The 24,256-nt window shown below is 42.4% G+C and overlaps 1 protein-coding gene across 1 annotated transcript; it reads left to right on the top strand.

Moving 5' to 3' along the window:
* TAF7L (TATA-box binding protein associated factor 7 like) lies at nt 1-20,490 on the top strand. Its single transcript, XM_062183794.1, has 13 exons — nt 1-36; nt 4,824-4,891; nt 5,909-5,987; nt 9,165-9,298; nt 9,954-10,083; nt 10,307-10,362; nt 13,089-13,130; nt 13,983-14,055; nt 14,388-14,501; nt 14,937-15,176; nt 15,374-15,486; nt 18,529-18,588; nt 20,229-20,490. The coding sequence occupies exons 2-13, from the start codon at nt 4,826-4,828 to the stop codon at nt 20,271-20,273; spliced, it is 1,152 nt and encodes a 383-aa protein (XP_062039778.1). The 5' UTR covers nt 1-36; nt 4,824-4,825; the 3' UTR covers nt 20,274-20,490.
* The last annotated feature ends 3,766 nt before the right edge of the window (nt 20,491-24,256 follow it).

Here is a 24,256-nt window from a genome sequence, read left to right as displayed (position 1 = left end):
CCCAAACTCCTTCCGAAAACCTCCCAGAAAAGCCAGGTAAGAGGCTTTAAAATTTTTGTCACACGCTGAGGATCTTCTTTGGCGGGAGCGCAGCACTAAAAGTTGATTTGAATGTGTGTCCTTCTCCAAAAGATGTTTAGTAGCCACTGTGTTGACAGGGGGAATCATGGGTAAATCAGTACGATAATAGTTTGGGCATGGATTCAAGTTATTTAAAATGAGTTTACACAGTGCCATATTTATCACCAGACGAGGTCACCTTACGAAGGGGCAAAAAAGTCCAACGTAACGGATGACAGGAGCAACCAAATGCTCTTTTACAAGTCCCACCGGCTAAAATCCCCTGGCTCCCCAATGGTGGCCCCTGTGGAAAGCAACTTGTTTTGGAGCCCCGGTCTTCTCCGGCGAGGCCCCAACGCCATGACTTCCCATAGGCGCTTAGCCCCTGTAGCACTTTCTCGCCCCGCGTGCGGGCGGCGAGCCGGCCTCCGCCAGTCCATTCGGCCGGCGGCCGAGGGGGCGTGGCAAGAAGGGGCGGAGCCAGCGCGCGCCTCTCCTACCTGTCCCCAGCCGTCCGCTCGCAGTGCGCTTCTGTGTCCCGTGCGAAACCCACTCGCTGTCCACCGGGAGCGCACCCGACAAAGACGTCCGCGCCAGCCCGCATAGGCTTTCAGGTGGCGGGCACCAGTCCGCAGATCAGCAGGTGAGTAGGGGGATTGGCAGGGCTCCAGAGACCCGCTCAGCACCTGCGACAGCACGCCGGGCTTCCCTCCCTGGCCCGCCTGCACGGAGAGGTGCGAAGGCTGGGGCCCGTTTGGCCCCGTGGGAGGTTTTCAAAGAAAGTGGGATCAAAGCCTAGGAGTTGAACTTTTGTCTTCAGAGGCGTAGTGCCTCAGGGATAAGGATGGGGCGACAGTGGCTGATGGCTCCAAACTGCAGCCAGCGGCTCTGAACTTGAAAAAATACCAGCAGCGTGGGCTTATGCTGACTTGTCTTAGGCTGTCTGGAGCGTGCTATCCTACAGGTGCATAGAATTTCAGTTATAATTCGGCTGAAGTGAGATAGAGCTAGGGGTGAATGTTGGAGAGCAGTTTTGTTCATTTATTCAGGCATTAAAGAGTGCTTGCTGGGGGAAAAAAAGTGAATGCCTCTTCTTAAAGTAAATACCATACAACCATTCCTGTGGGTAAATGTAGGTAACACGTCATAAAAAAAAATTAAAACTCCTTGAACCAAGGTTGCCCACCTTCTCTCCCATGGAATCTTTTATTAGGGCAGTTTTCAAACAACTACTTTGAAACTGTTTCGTTCTTTAAATTCTTTCATCCATAAAAGAGGAGTTACCAAAAAAGCCAGTTAAATGAACAAAATGCCCTAGTCTTAGTTCTGCTGAGAAATGTAAAAGTTACTATTGATCTGATAAAATTTTGCTTACCAGCTAGTTCTTCAAATAATGTTTCTGCTCCCAACTTTGTTTCTTACTCTGTTCTGTTAGGCAATGTGCCCAGCCCCCAGGGTTTTTTTTTTTCTTTAATTTACTTTATTTTAATTAACTTTTTTCTTTTGTATTTATGTAAATACAAAATACATTGTATGTGTGCATATATACAAGGGGACTTCATGGAAATACATATTATTAGCAAACTATGCATGGATTTCAAAAATTTTTACACCAAAATAAACTCCTTTAATTGCATTTTCCACTAATTTGTTGAAGTACCGTCATGTGTGTGTGTGTCTATGTGTGTTTATGACAAAGCACAAAGACACAAAAAGAGAAGAAGTGACTACACAAATAATGCTTCCCCCACCCCTATCCTAGGGGTCTGCTTTTCCATTGCTGACTCCTTTGAGCTTTCCATGCTTTTCTGATAGTTTTCCATGCTTTTTCTGATAGTAAAACATTGAAAGATCTCATGAATGATTTCACCCTAAGAGAGTCGCAGACTCTCTTGAAAAATAGGCTTTAGTGCTTTTAAGTGAGATTTCATATTCAAAACTCAGAATCCAATTACTGATTTACAGAGTATTGGGGACTCTACATTGAAGCTTTTTAACTTAATGTATAAGCTTTTATAACTTGGTGTATAGCATAGTGTCCTTAGAACATAAGAAAATGTTGTCAGGTTTCATACACGTATAATGCCTTTCTTTCTACCTTGGAAGAAAATCTTCCTCAAAAGTGTAGGCCCTAATACTCAAAATGAAGACTGCTATGGATATATCCCAAATAGATGGCAATTTGATATTTAAAATATTTCTTTTTATTTATTTGAAAGGCAAAGTTAGAGGGAGAGACGAAAGAGATCTTCCACCTGCTTGTTCACTCCCCGCATGGCTACAAAGGCTGCGCTGAGCCAGGTTGAAGACAAGAGCTTAGAACTCCATCCAGGTCTCCCACATAGGTGGCAGGGGTCCAAATACTGAGGCCATCTTGTGCTGTTTTCTCAGGCACATTAGCAGGGAGCTGGACCAGAAATGGAACAGCTGGGACTCAAACTGGCACTCATATGAGATGGTGGCATCGCAGGCAGCAGCTTAACCTGCTGTGTCACAACACTGACCCCAGAAAAGATGATTAAAAATAAGGATTAACCTTGGATCCATCAGTCCCACTTCTGGGTAAATGAAGGGTCTTCATAGAGTTCATGGAGAATACGTACTATGAAAAAACTATGCATGGATTTTAAAATTTTGGCACCAAAATGAGCTGATCTTGTAATTATATTTTCCACAAACTTTTTGAAGTACGCTTGTGTATCTTAAGGACTTAAAGTTGACATGTCAAAGAAATGGCTCCATTCCCATGTTTATTGTAGCATTATTTACAATAGCCAAGTATGAAATCAATTTAGGAGTCCATCAACAGATAAATGTAGAAAGAAACTGCGGTATATATGTACAGAGGAAAACTAGTTAGTCTTTTAAAAAGAACGAAATTCTGTCATTTGCAACAATATGGATGAACCTGGAGGACATTGTGTTGGGTGAAATAAGTGAGGCACAGAAAGGCAAAATTCACATGTTCTCATTTCTTTTTTTTTTTATCTTTATTTTATTTATTTGAAAGACAGTTACAGAGAGAGGTAGAGAGAGAGGTCTTCATCCACTGGTTCACTTCCTAGATGGCCGCGGCAGCCGGAGCTGCGCCGATCAGAAGCCAGAAGCCAGGAGCCAGGAGCCAGGAGCTTCTTCTGAGTTTCCCATGCGGGTGCAGGGGCCCAAGGACTTGGGCCATCTTCTGCTGCTTTCCCAGGGCATAGCAGAGAGCTGGATCGGAAGAGGAGCAGCCAGGACTAGAACCAGCGCCCATATGGGATGCCGGCACTTCAGGCCAGGGCTTTAACCTTCTGCGCCACAGCGTCAACCTCAGGTTCTCATTGCTATGTGGAACTGAATACAATTGAGCTCACAGAAGCGGAGGGTGGAATGGTGGTTACCAGAAGTTGGCAGATGAGGAGAATAGGGAGATGTTAATTCAAAAGGTAAGTAGCAGTAGAGAGGAGGAATGCGTTATAAATATCTGAGTCAATTCCACAACATCTACATAAAACATCCCTGTGTATCCATAGTTATCTACAATTATAATTTGTAAAATCATCACATTGACTTGGATGAGATTATTCACTTTTTTGAAGATGTACTCTTTTCTCTTTTTAAAAAAGATTTATTTATTTATTTGAAAGGCAGAGCTACGATGAGGCAGAGGCAGAGAGAGAGAGAGAGAGAGAGAGAGAGAGGTCTTCCATCTGCTGGTTCACTCCCCAGATGGCCACAATGGCTGGAGCTGGACTGATCCAAAACCAGGAGCCAGGAGCTTCCTCCAGGCCTCCCTTGTAGGTACAGGGGCCCAAGCACCTGAGCCATCTTCTACTGCTTTCCCAGGCCATAGCAGAGAGCTGGACCGGAAGCAGAGCAGCCAGAACTCAAACCAATGCACATATGGGATGCTGGCACCCCAGACTGGGGCTTTAATCCACTGCACCACAGTGCCAGCCCCAGTGTATTTTTTTAAATAAGGGTTCGCCTTAAGATTTCTTCAAATAGGTGGTAGTTTGATGATTAAATGAAACTCTAGACCTAATGCATCAGTGTAATTCCAGGCACGTAGAATGCACACAGTAGATGTTAGTAATGAATAAATCAAATCAGATTTTAAGTTTTATTCCTATCACAGCTTCAGGAATGCATCTATTACATGAAGTTAGGTATACACATGTAAATAGTCCAGCCATATGCACTCGACTCCTGACTTTCCCCAAGGGGAGCTCAGAGCTGCTGATTCTGCCTCTAGAGTCGTATAAAGCTACCTGCTCTGCCATAGGCTGTATCCTTGCAACCCGTCCATTAAGATGGCTGAAGTACGAAAAACCAAGTCTTTGTTCACTTCAAATCATCATAGAACACACCTGCAAGTGGTTTCTGGGTTGATTTTGGCCTTTGGTTTGCACTCTTCCTTGCAGATGTCATGTGGTTTGCTTAGGTAGCTACCACTGTAATCCTTTACCTGAGAGTCTATCATTAAGAAAATTAAACATGCTTCAGACAGTTCTTACTTCATTTGTTCATCAAATGACATCATATAATTTGGGTTGACTTGGAAAAATGCGTACATATTGGGGGAGAGATAAGGTGACTTTTAGAAATAGTCAAATTATATCAAATAAGGTCTTGCAGAACTGTTCACATTCCAGTGAGGATTATGGGCAAGATCTTGTATCATTTAACCAGTGCTACCAGAAGTGGTCAGCAGAGGGCATAAAAGAAGTTTATAGTGACTTACTGTTGTTTTTTTTGTTTGTTTGCATGGACTGGAAAACAAGACATGAGTAAAAGCCAGGATGAAGTTCCTCATGAACTTGAGAACCAGTTTATATTACGTGTGCCTCCGGTAAGACGTTGTTCTGTCTCAGAGAAAATAGCTCCAGTCCGCAGGTATCATTCTGCTTGGATTCTGTAACGTTTCTATTTGAGATAGGCTGTGAAAACTCAGAACATTTGTCCCCTAGGAATCATGTTCTGTTAGGCAGTCCTACCACAGTGTGTATTCCTGTAGCAGCATTTCTTTCTTCTTGTGCGTTCCACCTATCATGTGGATTGATTTCCAGGCAAAACAGTTGCAGCACTTACCACAGACACTCATACCCCATTCTCTGGACAGCCAAGATAAGGCTCTTCTGAAATCCTTTCTGTCTTCTTACCGGGGACAGTGAAAGGGACCAGCACTGTGTCTTCTGGAAATTCATCACCATGCAAGGCTGTCACAGCTCATCTCAACACAGTGTTCAGCTCTCTTCTCCCATTGATACCTGTATTCAACCGTTACTTAGTCTAGAAAGCTACATTAAGGATAAGGTTCAGAAAGCCATTTCTTCAGTTAGGGTTAATGAACATACCAAGTAGGGGCTGGTGTCATGGCACAGTGAGTTAAGCTGCCACTTGAAACACCCACATCCCATATCAGAGTGCCTTGCTTGAGTCCTGGCTACTCTGCTTCCCATCCAGTTTCCTGTTCATGTGCCTGGGAGGCAGCAGATTATGATCCAAGTATTTGGGTTCCTGCCACCTATGTGGGACAACTGGATAGAATTCCTGGCTCCTGGCTTCAGCCTGGCCCAGCTCCAGCTGTTGTGGCCATTTAGGAAGTGAACTATCAGGTGGAGGATCTCTCTCTCTCTCACTCTCTCCCTCTCTCTCCCTCTCTCCCTCTCTCTCCCCTCCCTCCCTCCCTCCCTCCCTCCCTCCATCTCTCTCTATCACTCTGCCTTTCAAAACATTAAATAAGTAGTCATTTCTGTGTATATTTATATATGTGGAAGTTTTTATTTAAGGGAGGGCTTTCTTTGATATATCTATTCTATAGTGGCCAAGTAAACACTCCTGACTTCTCACATTACCTTCTTTGCAGGAATATGCTTCTACTATCAGGAAAATGGTGCGTTCTAGAGATGTCGCCATGAAGGATAAACTAAAAATTGACCTCTCTCGTAAGTAGCTAATATCCATTTGCCATACAATGAGCAATAACCTATTAAGATATTGCTATGTGCCAAGCACTCAACTAGGTACTGAGGATATGAAAAAGAACAGAACGTGCTCTCTGTCTTGGTGGACTCATGGTTTAGGGAGGTTTAAGTTACTCACACATCTTCTTTTAGGAGTAAAGAAAGTAAGATTATGCAACTTGAGGTGAGGAATTATCGTAGTGCTTGTAAGAAAAAGCTTGGGGATCAACTGGGTAGTCTCCTAGGTTTATGGTTTCTGGATGCCCGAGGGAATAAAAACTATGTCATTCTTCATCTACAAAGGTGACAGTTTTCTTTCTTTTAAGTAGTTTTTTTTTATATTTTCAAACCATACATCTGATAAGGAAGCAATATCCAAAACATATAAGGAACTCAAACAACCCAAGCAAGAAAGCAAATAACCTTGTTTAAAAATGGGCAGAAGACTTAATAGACACTTCTCAAGAGAAGGCATATAAATGGCTAACATGTTCAAGAAAAAAAATGTTCAACATCACTAACCATTCGGGAACTGCAAATTAAAACTATGATGAGATATCACTTCACGCATGTTAGAATGGCTTTTCTATATTTGCGGGGGAAAAGGTACCCTGGTACACTGTTGGTGGGAATGTAAACTGGTGCAATGACTGTGGAAGATAGTATGGAGATACCTCAGAAATCTGAATAGAGACCTACCATATGACCCAGTCATTCCACTCCTGGGAATTTACCCAAACCAAAAGAAATGAGTATATGAAAGAGTGATCTGTAACCCCATGTTCATTGCAGCTCAGTTCACAATAGCTAAGACATGGAATCAACCCAGATGTCCATTAACTAAGGACTGGATAAAGAAACTATATATATATATATATATATATATATATATATATGTGTGTGTGTGTGTATACACATAGTATGTATATATATAGTATGTATATATATACATATATGTATACATAGTATGTATATACATAGTATGTATATATATATATACATACATACATACATACATACTATGGAGCACTATTTAACTATAAAAAAAAAATCCTTTCTTTTGCAACAAGATGGTCGCGACTGGAAATCATTATACTTAGTGAAATAAGCCAGTCCCAAAAAGACAGATATCATATATTTTCCCTGACCCAAGGTAACTAATAGAGTACCTGAAATATAATGTATTGGAGTGAAATAGACATCTTGAGAATCAATTATTGTCTATAGCCCTGTCTCTTTCATTGAGGAACAGTGTTTTGTATTGTTTTGTTTTCTCTTATACTATTTGTTGAACTATTTTATTTAGGGTAGGTTAACTATACGATCATTAAATGTACTGAAAATAGATCATTGTAAAAATTAAGAGTGGGAATCTGAGGCGGGGGGCGGAAGGGTTGGCGCATGGGGGGGAGTGCCACTATGTTCCTAAAACAGTATAAAGGAAACATATGAAACTTATATAACCTAAATAAAATATATAAAAATTTTCTAAAAATGAGATAAAAAAGATAACAAATGTTGGTGCAGATGTGGAGAAAAGGGAATCTTTGTACACTGTTGGTGGGAATGTACATTAACAAAATGGTGTGTGGGCAAGCGTTATGGTATAGCAGGTGAAGCCATTGCCTGCGACCCCAGCATCCCATATGGGCTCTGGTTCAAGTCCTGGACGCTCCATTTTCAATACATTCCCTTCTAATTTGCCTGGGAAAGCACTGGAAGATGGCCCAAGTACTTGGGCCTTTGCACGCACATGGGAGACCCAGAAGAAGTTCCTGGCTCCTGGCTTCATCCCGGCCCAGCCCAAGCCACTGTGGCCATTGTGGCCATTTATATGGAAGATCTCTCTCTCTCTCTCTCTCTCTCTCTCTCTCTCTGTGTGTGTGTGTGTGTGTAACTGTGCCTTCAAAGAAATAAAAATAAATTGGTAAAAAAATAAAGCACTTTGGTGGTTCCTCAGAAAGCTAAAAATAGAATTACCATAGGACCCCACAACTCCGCTTCTGGGAATATACCCAAAGAAATTGAAGTAAATATGTTGAGAGGATATCTGTACTCCCTTGTTCCTTGCAGCAGCATTATTCACAATACCCAAGATGTAGAATCAACCCTAAGTGTCCATCAATGGATCAATGGATAAAGAAAATGTGGCATATACACACAGTGAAATACTATTCAGCCTTAAAAAGGACGTTCTCTATGCATTTTTTAAAGTTAATTCATTCAAAACGATCATGTCAACTGTGGCTCTGCATCTTTCTTTTTCTTTACTTACTGTTAGAGGATTATACTCAATCCCCTTGTTTGAGAAATCTGAGCCAGATTTAGTGTTCATTATATATGGCTGTTGGATAGAATTTTATCTTTGTGAGGTCAATTAGAGATTTTAACTTAAGACTTAATAGCACCATCTAGGATGAACCATTTGAAAACACACATACAGTGACACAATCGAATGTTTTTTTTCTTTTGTAAGCCTATGCACTTTATTTATTTATTTTTAAAGATTTATTTTTATTTATTTGAAAGGCCGATTTACAGAGAGGCAGAGAGAGAGAGAGAGAGAGAGAGAGAGAGAGGTCTTCCATCTGGTGGTTCACTCCCCAGATGGCCGCAAAGGCTGGAACTACACTGATCTGAAGCCAGGAGCCAGGAGCTTCCTTTGGGTTTCCCACATGGGTGCAGGGGTCCAAGGATTTGGGCCATCTCCTGCTGCTTTCCCAGGCCATAGCAGAGAGCTGGATCAGAAGTGGAGCAGCTGGGACTAGAACTGGCGCCCATATGAGATGCCAACACTGCAGGTGGTGGCTTTACCCACTATGCCATAGTACAGGCCCCTTGAATGCTTCTTTAAAAAGGAATGGGTTTAAGTAGACAGAATTTGCCTTTTAGGATGAGAATGAAACATTTACTGCCTCATCCACATTGATCTCACAATCATCAGCAAGAAACCTAGCTACTTTTGAATGAGTGCCATGAACTGGGACAGAAGAGCTCTATATAGTCTCCCTTCTTTTCTCTTGGAGTCTACTTCTACACGCACAATTCCACTAGTATGACCAAGAGTAGGTTGCACAGGAAGACTAGTCTGTTCCACTGTGATTAATGAATAAGCTAATTCAGATCCTAGGAGGCTTAATTTTCTCTACTTCTCCTTAGCTGATGGGCGCAGTGCAACTGTTGAAGTGGACAAGGTCTCACTGACTGCCAAGCTGGTTGATTTGCCCTGTGTTGTTGGAAGCCTGAAAACTTTTGATAAAAAAACCTTTTATACAACAGCAGACATTTCCCAGGTATGGGCTAGTTTTCTTCATCTACTGGCTCTCACATCCTTCAAGGAATCCCTTTCTCTCTCCTTTTCCAATTTTTTTTCAGTACTCTTTTCCACCTGCTGAAGGACTGCTTGCCATTTATAATTTTCAGACCGATTGCCCAGGAATAAAGTGTCACGTTCTGGTTTGGTGTTTGATCGTTAACTTTTCACTACCACTTTTTTATCCAAATGGCCTGTCAAGCCCTCTGTTCGTGACTTCCATAAGTTGAAAAATATGAGCAACTGGGATCTTCTGAATTTCCTGTTGACACACTGTGTCCTTAACTCTGGAGGTTTAAGTTGGCTCTTATTCATCATTTCTGTTTTTGCTTTATTATTTCGTCTCTAAATCAGAATGCTAAGAATATATGTGTTTTTGATGTTTTCCCTCCAAAGTGGTAAGCACTGTAGCTTACACCAAGAACTCAGATTCCATAGACAGTGCTGCAGTGAGGAGAGGAGAGAGAAAATAGGGATGAGAATATGGATGTATATTACTTAATACTTGGTTTTCTGGAAATGCCAGGTATCAGTCGCCTTTATGCTCCAGGATTTCTGGTTGTAGGGACGATCATGATTCATTGCTTACCCGAGATTTATGGCCATAGTAACTTGTTTGTCTTTGTTACACGTAGATGCTTGTGTGCACTGCTGCTGATGGTCAGCCACAGTCTTCTCCAGAAGAACCAGTTGCCTCTCCTGATATTGATTTAATGGATACAAGTGAAAGAGAGAAGAAGAAGAGTTATACCTGGAAACACGGCAGTAAGTCACCAGTCCCTTGCTCATTCTGGCTGACGACAGTTATCTGCTGAGTCCTGGTTCCCTGTGAACCAGAAACCTCTTACCTGGTTCATTTAGGCTCTCAGACACTCGAAGGAGTCAAATTGTGAGCCAGTGGCTTATATCATGGCTTTTCTCTTATTAAATTTGAATGTGTAGCTACCATCAGTTGTATGTATGTTTCACCACATTTTGTTTATTTTAGTTACTCCACCACTTAAGAATGTCAGAAAGAAAAGATTCCGGAAAACAACAAAAAAGGTTAGTTGCCTGTTATCTGTGTGTCTTCTGTGTGGATTAGAAGAGGATTATGAGTGGGAAGGAAAGGGGGAGAGTCAGTTGGGAAGTAATTTGTTCACTCATTCATATGCTCAGTAAACATTTATCGAGTGTGAGCTAAATGCCAGGCACTGTGTGCCAGCAGTTGAGAAGATAGCAGTGAATAAAAGCAGACCTGATTCTAAAAGTTATAGGCTAGGCTAGTTGTGAGGGATCTCGAAGGATTGTGGATTTGGATTTGAAATGTCTGTTAATGCTGTTAGTTTTCGATTGCAAGATCTAGTTTTAAAGTAAGCCTGTGCAGAACCTGAGAATTGGGAACTGTGATTATATTCCTAGTTTTACTTCAGGCTTTCAAAACCTTGGGCAAGCTATGGAGTACTATACTTGCGGGGGGTGGCAATGGCGGCTTCTTCTTCTTGTCTTCATCTTCTTCCTCAGTTAACCTTTTTTATTTCAAAATAATAACATGCAGTTTTAAGAAATAAAAGACATACTGTGTACCCTTTCTCCCAGTTTTCCCCACTGTAACATTTTGCAAAAAACATTGTATAGTATAATATCACAAACAAGAAATTGACATTTTATAATTCACCAATAGCATTCTTATTTCTCTAGTTTTACTTGTGTGTGTGTGTGTGTGTAGTTCTGTGTGGTTTTATCCCATCTGGAGGTTCATGTATCCACCTACACAGTCAAGAGGCTGACCAGTTCCATCACCACAAGTATCCCTCCTCTTGCTTTTTTTTTAAAAAAAGATTTATTTATTTATAGGCAGAGAGAGAGAGAGAGAGAGAGAGAGAGAGGTCTTCCATCCACTGATTTACTTCCCAAATGGCCACAACGGCCAGAGCTGGGCTGATCCAAAGCCAGGAGGTTCTTCCAGGTTTACCACATGGGTGCAGGGGCCCAAGGACTTGGGCTATCTTCTACTGCTTTCCCAGGTCATAGCAGAGAGCTGGATCGGAAGTGGAGCAGCTGGGACATGAACTGGCACCCATATGGGATGCCAGCACTGCAGGCAGTGGCTTTACCCACTACACGACAGCGCCGGCCCCCATCTTGCTCTTTTATAACCATACCCACTTCCCTCCCAGCTTATGTTCCTGGTCCCTTAACACCTGGCAATCACTACCCTGTTCTCCATCCCTGTAATTCCATCATTTCAAGAGTGTCACATAATTGCTTCTCGGCCTTTTGGCTAAGATCAAATGAAGAATGTCACATGAATGGAATCATGTAGTATATAACATTTGAGACTACCTTTTCCTCCTACTCAGCATAATTCCCTTAGGATCCCTGCAAGTTTCTGTATGTATCAATAGTTTATTCCTTTTTATTGCTGAGTATTATTCTATGCTATTAATATACCACGGTCCGTTTAATTATTTACCCGTTGAAGGGCATCTGGGCTGTTTCCAGTTTTTGACTATTACAAATAAAGCTATGAACAGGTTTTTTTTTTGTGTGTGAACCTAAGTCTTCATTTCTCTGGGATAAATGCCCAGGAGTACAATTTCTGGGTCATATGGTAGTTGCACATTTAACTTATAAAAAACTGCCATATTGGTTTCCAGAGAGGTTGTTCCATTTTATATTCTCATTAATAATATGAGTGATCCAGTTTCTCTACATCTTCACCAGTGTTAGTTTAAAAACAACCATTTTTTATTTTTGCCTTTCTGATAGGTATGTAGTCATTTCATGTGGTATTAATTTGCATTTCTCTGAGCTAATAACATTGAACATCTCATCTGCTTGTTTTCCATCTATGTATCTCCACCTTAGTGAAATGTTTATTCTTGCCTTTTTTCCATTTTGTAAATGGATTTTTAAATTGTTAATACTTTGAGTTCTTTCTGTATTCAGAATACTAGTCTTTTGTCAGATATGTGGTTTACAGATATTTTCTTCCTTGTCTATAGCTTGTCTTTTCATTCTGTTCACAGGATCTTTCAAAGGGCAAGTTTTTCATTTTGATGAGGTCCAATATATTGGTTTTTTTAAAATTAGTTTTTAAGGATCTTTCTCACAACTCTTTGTCCAGCCCAAATCCTAAAGATTTTTCTCATTCATTTTATATTTAAGCCTGTGGTCATTTTTTAAATTAATTTTTAAAACTATGAGGTTTAGTTCAAAGTTTTTTACTTTGTTTGTTTTGCTAAGGAGATCCAATTGCTCTAGCACCATTGGTTATCCTTCCTATGTTGTATTTTTTTTTAACCTTTGCCAAAAAATCAGTCAGGCATATTTGTGTGGCTCTGTTTCTGGATTCTCCATTCTATTCCATGGATCCAAATATCAGTCCCTCCAGAGATACCACAGTGGAGCTATATAACAGACCTAGAAATCAGGAGACTGATTACTGCCACTTTATTTTTCTTTGTCAATATTGCTTTAGCCACTCTGGAGCCCATACACCCTTGCATATAATTTTTAGAATAAGTTTGTCTATGTATACATTAAATCTTAGTGGAATTTTGATACTAATTACATTAAACTTATGGATGCATTTGGGGGACAATTGATATCTTTACTATGTTGAGTCTTCTGATCCATGAACATGGTTGCCTTGGCTTTTATATTCTGTTTGTCAACAGCATTTATTGAGTGCCTACAAGATATAAAACTAAATTAAAATAACTTCAGAGTTTTTTTTAAAGAAATAGAAAAATTATATTGTAACTTAATTGTGTTTTATTTCATAGCTTGCTGATTTAAAAGAACTTGAAGAAATCAGCTTTACTGAGGTAGAGCAATAATATTATACCTTCATTTTTTACCCTTGGTGTGTTTTGTTTAGTAGCTCATTAGTTTCAAGTAAATCAAAAAGTTGCTTTCAATCCTTCCTTCTCACCTCTAACCTCCACTCCCAAATATACACTGGATGTGAGTCACTAAAAATTAAACTTATTGTTTAATGTCTGATGCCTCCTAGAGGAAAAGACACAATTTGGCCAGTTACCTATATATTCCTTTTTCTCTAATTTTGTTTCAAACTCCAGGGTTGGAAGCCAGGGTTCCCTTTTACCAGCAGTTGTTTGCAATTGCTTATTTCCCCTCAAAGATTTAATTTCTATTTGTGGCATGACGAATTGGTTGCTGTGGAGATAATTGTCTAAAACTGGATTCAAGGGAGAACATGTAGCTCAGATCCAGTTTTTGTAGGAACGTCTCTGATAATAAAGATGTGGGGAAGTCAAATCTGAGTATTTGCATCTTTAAAGCAAATTGCTTCTAATCAACGATTAAGGAAGTGCAGTCCTTTGCCAGTATGAATCAGGCAAAATAACAACTGAGACCTAGGAGTTGCATCTCTGAGAAGTCCTTATCATAAGGTGGCAGATTGAAAAGGCTAAAGGTCTCAAGTAATTTGTTGAATTGGCAATTAAGCCTACCATACAAAAATCTAGACCCTGGTTAAAGATTCCTTCATAACTAGCACACTTAAAGTCGAAATTTGGTTGGGTGGACATCTGAAGAGCCCTGATCATTTGAACTCCTGGGCATGTAGGAAAAGGGCGTTTGTACAGAACACAATGTGTTAAATGACAGTACTGGTACCCACCCAACCCCCAACACACACACACACTTTGTTCCAGTACGTTGATTCTCCAGCTGTGGAAAAGGAAGTGAAGAGACTGCTGTGTTCAGATGCTGAAGCCATCAGTGCCCGTATCCTTTATACCAAATATTTGCTGGATAGTCTGTTCCATCACATATGCTCGTTTCGATATACCTGCACTTTTGGTATTTGTGTACCAATTTCGATATGTAGAATTTAAGATTTGGGAAAATGTTGCTTTCTCGCTAGAAACAGCGAATCCATGGAACAGAAATTTATTTACTTGTGTAATTCAGTCAAAGGTGCGTCTCTACACTGAAAACCCAGGTCCAAATGGCATAAAGTTGGACTAAATCAAATGCTTGTAGCCAAAAAGCCTCTCCCCTTTCAATTGTGCCTTCTCTTTCACTCTGCCTTTTCCTTAACTTCCCCCTCCTTTCAGGATGGGAAGTCATTGCTGAAGGTGAAGCCAAGGAAATTGAAAGTCAAGGCTGCATTTCAGGCTTCAATATGTCCCCAGGATCAAGTGGCGAGAAGCGTGGTCGTGTCTCATCAGGTACTTTAGTAAAGGCACAGCAGGAGCGTCAGATGGGGTAGGGGTTGACTACATGTCAGATCACTTCGCACAGACTCAAAGAGCCATCAGAGAAAAAGGCTGCCTTTACCCTTTGTCCCTCGTCTTGATCCCTCACTGCTTTAGGGGTGTTCAATTGGTTGGTGAATCTCTCATCTGTCCCTGGTATCTTAACTTCTTCCAGGCTCTTAGATTCTCCACATGTCTCGATCATTGAACACATGAATGAATGTTAACAGTGTTTTGCATTTCCTGTTCCTTGTTTTATGAAGGGAATAATCTTCCTACAAGAAAAAATGATACAAAATTAATTGGTTGCCCAGTGGACCTGAGGGTAAGAAGTAAAATTGTATCTGGCATGGGAGTTCCTTGCAGTACTTCAGAGAGTTTCACCTTCTTTTTGCTTAAAATCAATAGAATATAATATTCTTCGGGAGATGTTCAGTTTTGGTACTGATAATGAGGAGGAAGAGGAGACATCGTCAGCAAAGAAGGAGGAGGATGAAGACGAGGATGAAGAGGAGGAAGAGGATGAAGACGAAGACATGATAGAGGAAGAGGAGGAGACTGATTGTGAAGAGGATCTGGAAAGGGAGCTACAAGCCAAGTTGCTTGACTGTAACCTGTACAAGTCAAAGGAAGCTTCCAATGCCCTAGGTGAGTTAGAGAAAAACAAAGCGATGGGACAGCATAGGTGGCAGTCCTGAAGGCTGACCCTAAGTGAGCATTAGATGCAAGGCCAAGTTTGAGAAGTTTTTGCTCACATGTGTAGTGGAGTTTTACATGATTCAGATCTTGGTCCATTAGTTTAGGCTCTATTTAGATATGTAAACTTTCTCTCTGTCTCTTATTAGTCCTGACAATTCAGAAGCAGATTCATTTCTTGGAGAGAAAGCTCCGTAACATTCAGTGCCAAACACAAAGACAGAATCACCTCTTCATGAAAGTGGAAAGCCTGCCACTCAAGGTAAGTTCCTGTTGGCTGGTAGAAAACACTGCTGCTCTCCTTCAAAATCCTAACTGTGCGTCCACTCTTGTCATCTCCGCAGCATTCTTGTTCATTCATGAGCCCGAACAGCCTCTTAGAAATCCTCGATAAAAGATAGCTCTGCTTTCTTTTTTTTTTAAAGATTTACTTATTTATCTGAAAGGAAGAGTTGGGGGGGCGGGGTGGAGACAGAGATACATTATCTTCCTTCCACTGGTTCACTTCCCAAATGGCCGCTTGATCAAGGATGGGCTAGGTGGAAGGCAGGAACCAGGAACTCCAACCGGATCTCCCACACTGGTGGCAGGGGCCCAAGTACTTGGGTCATTTGCTGCTGCTTTCCCAGGCACATTAACAGGGAGCTGGATCAGTCATGGAGCAGCCAGAACTCAAACAAGTGTTCATATGGATGCTGGTGTCACAGGAGGTAGCTTAACATGCAGCATGACAACACCAGCCCCAGTTCTGTTTTTATTTACTTGAGTAATATAAGCAATTTTTGGATGGGACCAGGTGAGCTGAAATAATAATTGCCAATATTGATGTAAAAGGCATATTAACAGTTAATATTTCCAAGACAGAGAGATATTTCTCTTTTTTAAAGATTTATTTTATTTATTTGAAAGACAGAGTTACAGAGAGAGGTAGAGACAGAGAGAGAGGTCTTCCATCCGCTGGTTCACTCCCCAGATGGCCGCAACAGCCAGAGCTGCACCGATCCGAAACCAGGAGCCAGGAGCTTCTTCCAGGTCTCCCAGGCAGGTGCAGGGGCCCAAGGACTTGGGCCATCTTCTACTGCTTTCCAAGGCCATAGCAGAAAGCTGGATCAGAAGTGGAGCAGCTAGGACTAGAACTGGTGCCCATATGGGATGCTGGCGCTTCAGGCCAGGGCTTTAACCCACTGTGCTACAGCACAGGCCCCCAAGAGAGAGATATTTCATCAGCTGATTCTCCACCCCACTCCATGCCTGCGATGGCCCTGGGCCAGGCTGGGGGCCAAAGCTAGGAGTCATGAACTCAATGCAGGTGTCCCATGGCGGTGGCAGGAACTCAATGACCTGAATCATCACTACTGCCTCCCAGGATCTGGATTAGCAGGAGTGGAGGCAAGTATTGAATGCAGGCTCTCCAATATGACATATGGACAGCTTAACTGCTAGGCCAAATGCATGCCCCAGTATTCTTTTTTTTTAAGATTTATTTATTTTACTTCAAAGGCAGAGTTACAGAGAGGCAGGGAGAGAGAGAGAGAGCGCGCACAAACGAGCATCTTCCATCCACTGGTTCACTCCCCAGATGGCCACAATGGCTGGAGCTGCACCAATCCGAAGCCAGGAGCCAAGAACTTCTTCTCAGGTCTCCCATGTGGGTGCAGGGGCCCAAGCAATTGGGCCATCTTCTACTGCTTTCCCAGGTCATAGCAGAGAGCTGGATTGGGATCGGAGCAGCCAGGACTTGAACTGGCGCCCATATGGGTTGCTGGCATTGCAGGTGACAGTGTTACCCGCTATGCCACAGCGCTGGCCCCATGCATGTATTCTTGTTTTATAGATAAATATTTGAAATGCAAAGAGGTTAAGCAACTTGAAAAGGACCTTAGTAAATGGTAGAACATAGGCTGAACTCTGTTGTTTGCACCAAAATGCATCCCAGTGAAACTAACTAGCTGTTTTAAAATTTTATGATGCATGCAAGAATAAATATCATATCTTATTTTTATTAATTCATGTCGAAGAGCTTAACAATAGAAAAATGTATGTTTAGGCCATATTTGCTTTCCTTTCTTTAATGACTGAAATTCTGAAGCACCCAGAGAATATCTTGCCAGATTTCATTTTCTATAGTGCTGTGGTTGTTGAAGGGGAGCAACACAAATCTATACCCATTTTGGGTGTTTGTCCTTTAAAAAACCAAGCAAGGGGCAAGTGCCAGACACAGCAGTTAAGATGCCACTTGGGACACCTGCATCCCATATCAGGGTCCCAGATCCACTACCAGTTCCAGCTTCCTGCTAATGCACACCCTGGGAGGCAGCAGGTGATGGCTCAAGTACTTTGATCCCTGTGAGAGATCAGGATTGAGTTCCTGGCTTTTGGTTTTGGAATCAACCCAGCTCTAGTTGTTACAGGCATTTGAGGAGTCAACCAGCAGATGGAAGATCTCTCTCTCTCTTTTTCTCTGCATTTCAAATAAAATAAAAATTTTCAAAAAGAATACCAAGTAAGATGATAGATATGGATAGACTTTGAAAGATACAGATATATGGTATCAGTGTGTGGTTATTGTTATGTGTAGTACTTGTTAGGAACAGGAGTATTCTGCCATAGGAAAGGGAAATGGAAGGGGAGTCAGCACTGGCTTCCAAGCCAGCATCTTCAGTAGTTCACCACAGCCAAAGAATTTAGGGTAAGCTAGAAAAAAAATGAAGGAATTCCAACCATTTATTTTAGGGCAAGAAAAAATGCTGGCTAGGGTTACAAAATCAAATAGGGTGGCACTGTAGTTAGGGAATGAAATTTATTTATTTATGTTCACTTTCTTTGAAAGGCAGAAAGAGAAAGAGAGATCTTCCATCTGATGGTTCATTCCCCAAATACCTGCAATTATACAGGTCATACAAAATGCAGTCAAGATTGGGCCAGGATGAAAGCCAGGAACCTGAGACCCAATCCAGGTCTCCCACATGGGTGGCAGGGACCCAAGTACTTGAGCTAGCACCTGCTGCCTCCCAGGGTGCACACAAACAGAAAGCTGGATCAGAAGCAGAGGTGCCAGGACTTGAACCAGGCACCCTGACATGGCATGCAGGTGACTTAAGCAGCAACTCAACTGCTGTGTCAAACGCCCAGCCCAAGGGGGGGGGGGGCATAGTTTTTATACTCCAAATCCTTTAGAAAGAGTGCTCTTTACTATGGCTGACACCTTCCTTACTTTTCAAATTATTTGCCAAACTCTTTGTCTCGCTTGGTTCTCTTCTCCTTTGAGACTCAGCATTCATCATTTATAACATGTGTTTTCCAGAACCACTTAAGGTCTGTGCTGGAGAAGCTTAACTTAGAAGAGAAACAAAGAAATGAGCAGGTGAGAAGTGTTTTCAAACCAAGCAGAAAACATTTGATACAAAGACCATCCCCACCCAACCCCCAATCTCAGTCCTGGCTATTTCTCTGATAGAAATAATGCTGTTCAATTCCAAGTGAGAGGAGAGCAGGGTAGAACAAGGTCTTTGTGAAAATTCTCTCATTCAACAGATACTGCATATCTATGAAGTGAAAGGCACTAGATGAATAGAGTTGAGTAAGACAGATAGAAAACTTGTCCTCAACAGTCTAGCAGGGGAGACTGACATTAACCAAGCTCTCGTACAAATATAAAGGTACACGTTGTGAAGCCCTCCTGTGAAGGAAGAACAGTCAATTTTGCTATTAGAAGAAGGAGAGTTCTCAGTTAAATTAGGGGCATCATGATAGGCCCCTCCGAGGAAGTGCTGTTTAAGCTGAGACCTGATGGACAAGTCCAGGCAAAGGGGAGGAGGAAGAGTTACTTGGGTGGAGGATAGCCAAGGTTCTACAGGGAGAAGGAACTTGGCCCCTTTGAGGACCTCTGGAGTATTTAAAGCAAGAGAAGAGAGTGGCTTAACATAAGGTGGAAGAAGTGGGCAGAGGCCCTAGTGTATGGGTCCTTGCAGGCCACGACAAGGAGGGCAGGTTTTAGTTTTAAATGCAGTAAGAGTCCCTTGAAGAGTTTTAAGCAGGAGAATCACATCTGATTTGAAGTTGAAAAAAAACTGGTTGTAGTCATGGTTGGTGGGGGCCCACTTAGCATCTGCATGAGAAGAGCCTTTAAATTACTAGAGACAGCAGTGACAGTGGTTTGCTAGGTGGTGTGCAGCACAGGATTGTGTCACGAGTCTCTCTTCCATTCATTTCACTTAGAGAAAGCCCATCCTGGTATGGGGTGACCTATATTGGATATAATATTCCAAAATAATCTTGGTCCCAAAGATGGTACCCATCTCTGAATGTTATTGGTCATTTGACCATTTCAAGTTGAAAAAAGTAAATCTGATACCACACACACAAAAAAAGTCAGGACTTCTGACTTAGATTGAGAAGATCATCAGGACCCTGACCTGATTTCTAAGTGTCTCATAATGTGGCAAGAAGCAGCAGATAAGACTCACTGCAAGGAAGGGACTATTATTATGTTCTTAGAATTGTATCTACATACCACAGTGAATCTGTTAAAAACTAATCAAAAATAACATTTTTTTTAAAAAAAGCATTTATCCAAATGCAAAAAAAAAAGACTCATTGCAAGGTCCCAAGTGCTTGTTCACTGGGATGCCTATCCCACCTGCCTTCTCTTCTGACTTGGGATATGGCTACAGCGATCCCATCTCCTTTGTCCCTGACATGACTTGTGAGCTCTGAATATTCTTCACAGAAGCACAGATTCTTAACAGCCAGCATATTCAATTTTCCAAAGCTCATTCAGCGTTAAAGCTTCCTTTTATAAGTTTGGCATGATAAAGGGCAGCATCATGTCCACAGTGTTGTGCATGCATTCTTGATTGGCAATGTTCTTTGGAATATGGTAAGGCTAGGATAGCCTTATAAAGGCCAATACTTCATTCTAGTACAGATAAGTAAATTCTAGATCAAATAGTGAAACTTAGGACTTCAGATGAATTTTTCATTTTTTTGTCTCTCTTCTTACAGCTCATTTCCCTGCAGGAGAAACTGAAATGTATTCTGAAGAAGTGAGAGGCATCGTCAGCCTGGCCCACAAACCTTAGATTCACCATCCAGACTGAAAACTAGATAAAATAGTGCACAATTCTGTTTCTTCAGTTGCCTAATGTTGAATCAATTGTATTTGCTTCTCAGAACTTTTTTTTTTTTTTGCTAGTTACAGTAGCTTTGAAGTTCATAGTCATATAGATAGGGAAAGTATAAAAAAGCAGTAGACTTAACGTCCCCACTCAACCATGGGGACGTTGCTTCTCTTTGCCAATTTGAGAATTTCTACTATTGTTCCTGTGCTATGGTGCCATCAGATGATTCAGCTGTGCTTGCCAAGGGCAGACAATCTAGCCTAGATACTGGTCAGCTGGGCTGCATATGGTTTGGCTTTTCCAAACTCTTCTGTTTAAGCATGTCCTACAACATAGAAAGAATTGAGTCATTTCTACCAAGGGCTTGGGCCTGCTACAGTGAATTGAAGTGCCTACATTACAGCAGTTAACACTAGATCATGCCTGTCTCTGTTCAGGTAATAGGGTCGCTTTCCTGCTCAGGGGTGCTCTCTTGCTGCTGCTGCTGCTGCTGCTCTTTATTCTGTTGCGTTTTCAGCCCTGTGGCTGCTTGTTATTCATTAACTAATGTAACAGAACAGAGACAAGAAACGCTGAACTGTTCCCCTTATTCTGAGCCTTCTCATCCTAACACCCATCAGAAAACATTAGGAGAAACCAGATGTCTGTAGTACCTATGAAACTTTCCTTAACAACTCTAACTGGCTGGTGAAGATTTTTTTTCCTGTTATATGATCAAGGTTTTCTTTCAGCAATAAATAAATTCTGTCTTCTTTAAGCAATAAAAAAATTCTTTTTAAAATGGATTGTTGTCAACTGATTAAACTGCCCTCACCATGCGGACACTCATGTCGAAAAGGAAACCAGGAAACAAGTTACGAACTCTGTGTTTTGGTCCATTTGGGCTACTGTAATAATACTGCCATAGACTGCGAACTTTATAAACTCCAGAAATATATTGCTCACAGTTCTGGGGGCTTGGAAGTCCAAGATCAAGGCACGAGAAGACTCGGTGTCAGGTGCGGGCTCTGTCTGCTTTCAAAGATAGGCGATCTTGCAGCATCCTCAACATAGCAGAGGAGGCAAATGAGTTCCCTCAGTCCTCTTACAGGGGCACTAATTCCACTCATGAGGGCTCTGTCCTCGGGACCTAATTACCTCTCCAAACACCACATTTTAATGCTACCTCCTTCACATTAGGTTCCAACATGAATTTGCGGAGGAGGGAGGTAACATTCAGACCATAGCACTGCGTGATTAGGAAATGACTGAAGATGCTGTCAACTCTGCAGAGTTCTTAGGAGAATTCTTAGTGTATGGAAACCATCCCATGTTAAACGTACAGCACTGGGATTTGGAGAGAAGGGGTATAGAGAACTGATAAAAAGGCAGCTCCAGTGTTTACATGACTTTATCATGTTGAAGTGGAACAAATGCAAGGTTGGTATTCCAGCCCTGCCACTTGCATGGGCAAATCCCCACACATCTGCGAGCCTCCGTTTTCTCATCTGTACAGCAAGGCAGTCATGCTCCCCACCAAGCAGCATATGAGGATTTTTTGGAAGTAGCCCAGCTAGCCCCAAGTCTGGTCCGAATTGATGAAGTCAACGCAACTCTAGAAGGTGCACTCCCAAGACTTTTACTTCTAGTGCTCTTCTTCCAAGTGGAAGTTAATAAGCAGTGGGCAGAGAAGAGAAGGTCATTCGTTATGGGCAGAGCCTGCGGAGATGGACGGAAGACATCAGGGATGTTGGTGCGGGGCAGGGAATGCAGAAGATGAAGGACTAAGAGAGGAATGATGAGAGCTAACAAAATACAGGCAAAATGACAAGAGAAGGTTGAGGACACCTTGGAAACACAGATGATAGAAGAGCGATTGTCGTTTCAGAAACCTGGAACTTAAAAGATAAGAATAAGGAGAAAGAATGAGGGACGGGAATTGAGTGTCAGAAGCAGAAGGTAGGGAAAGAGGCAGAGTTTGAAAAGAAGATAGGCCCTTGCAGATGAAGGCAGAGGACTGGGACAGGAACACAAATACCCTGGGGACAGGCTGCCGAGACTGAAGGTGGCATCCAGGGGTGAGGTAGAAGAGCCCCTATGCAGGCTTTGTCCCATTCTGCAGCCTGAGAGCAGCCCGAGCTGTGCTGGGGGCCAGGGTGGTAGGGCACACAATGCCATAGGAAGGGGCAAGGGCAAGCTGGCATGTCTGCAGTGCTCTTCCGGAGAAAGAGAGACAGAGAGACACAGAGAGAGACAGAGAGAGAGAGATTTCATTTACTGGTTCACTCCTCAAATGGCTGTACCAACCAAGGCTGGGCCAGGCTGAAGTCAGAAGCCTGGCACTCCATCCAGGTCTCCCACATGGGAGGCAGAGGCCCAACTACTTGGTCCATATTCTGCTGCTTTCCCAGGTGCATTGGCAGGAAGCTGGATTGGAAGTTGAACAGCTGGCATTCTAATAGGTGCTGCAATAGGGGATGCTGGAGTCGTAGGTGGCAGCTTAACCCCCTGTGCCACAACACCAGCCCATGCTGCAGCCTCTTGCTATAACCTAGGGGAATTGTTTCACAACTGCTCTTCACTCTCAAGGCCTTTGCCACCCCAACTCTCTACCCACTTCAATCTTTCCTTCTCTCTCTCTCTCTCTCTCTCTCTCTCTCTCTCTCACACACACACACACACACACACACACAGAATACTTCATGACTTTTTTTTTTACTATAGCTGATTCTGACTTCCTTTTTAAAAATGTTTATTTATTTTCATCTACTTTAAAAGCAGAACAACAGGATAGAGGAGAGAGAAATCTTTCATCTACTGGTTCACTCCCCCAGTACCCTCAACAGCCAGAGCTGGGGCAGGCTGAAGCCAGGAGCCAGAACTCCATCCTGGTCTCCCATGTGAGTGGCAGGGACCCATCCTCTGCTGCCTCCAAGGGTGCATTGGCTGAAATCTGGATTGGAAGCGGAGTAGCCAGATTCTGAACCAGCACCCCAATGTGATTGCCACCGTGCCCATCCCAGTGACTCTGACTTCTGCATGTTATAGACCTGCACTGTCCAATGTGGTATCCAGGAGTCACCCGTGCTTTGGGGGCACCTGACATAGCACTAACCTTAACTGAGCTGTCCCAGAAGTGTAGAATAAGCATTGGATTGCTGTAGGGGAACTGTTCTGGGCCAGCATTCTGGTGACCTTGCACTGTCCGCATAGGCCACATGGGCAAGGCAAGGCCCAACTCCCAGTTGTTGGCAGAACTCCCTGTGATTCCCCCAGAATGTCGAAAGGCAGGCAGCTTTATGAGAAGCTGCTACAAAACTGCCTCTTACCCACCTCCCTATCTTGAGGGAGGCTGCCATGAAACCATTTCTCATCCGCCTCCCTCATTCCAGTAAGGGGTAGGGCCTTCTGCCTGGCCCCCACCCTGGCCCCACAGGCATAGCAGCAATCTGTAAAACTGCCTAGCTGCAGGGTGGACTGGGTACTCAGCACCAGAGGGGTCCCACTGTTCATGCTGCAGGCCATATGGCCCCTTTTCTTTCACTGTCATGCTGTGGGACAAAGGACATAGGGAGCTGATATTGTCAGCTAGCTTTTGCTGTCTCTATAAGTGTGCACTGTCTCTACCTATCTGGGTTTCTCTTTTCTCTACCAGCTGAATCTGCCAACCTGTTTGACCATTCTGGAGACCCAATAGGGAAAAAAAGAATATAAGATATCTCATTAATAATTGTTTTATACTGATTATAGACTGAAAGGATATTATGGGCATATTTGAGTTAATAAAGTATATTATTAAAATTAATTTCATGGGACAGGCATTGTGGTGCAGTGGGTGAAACTGCTGCTTGGGACGCCCATATCCCATATTGGAGGGCCAGTTCAACTCCTGGCTACTCTGCTCCCAATCCAGTTCCTTGCTAATGATGATGT

Source organism: Lepus europaeus, chromosome X, assembly GCF_033115175.1.
Source record: "Lepus europaeus isolate LE1 chromosome X, mLepTim1.pri, whole genome shotgun sequence".
Lineage (NCBI taxonomy): Eukaryota > Metazoa > Chordata > Mammalia > Lagomorpha > Leporidae > Lepus > Lepus europaeus.
The sequence above is the reverse complement of the archived record's forward strand: the minus strand, read 5'-3'. Positions and strand labels throughout refer to the sequence as shown.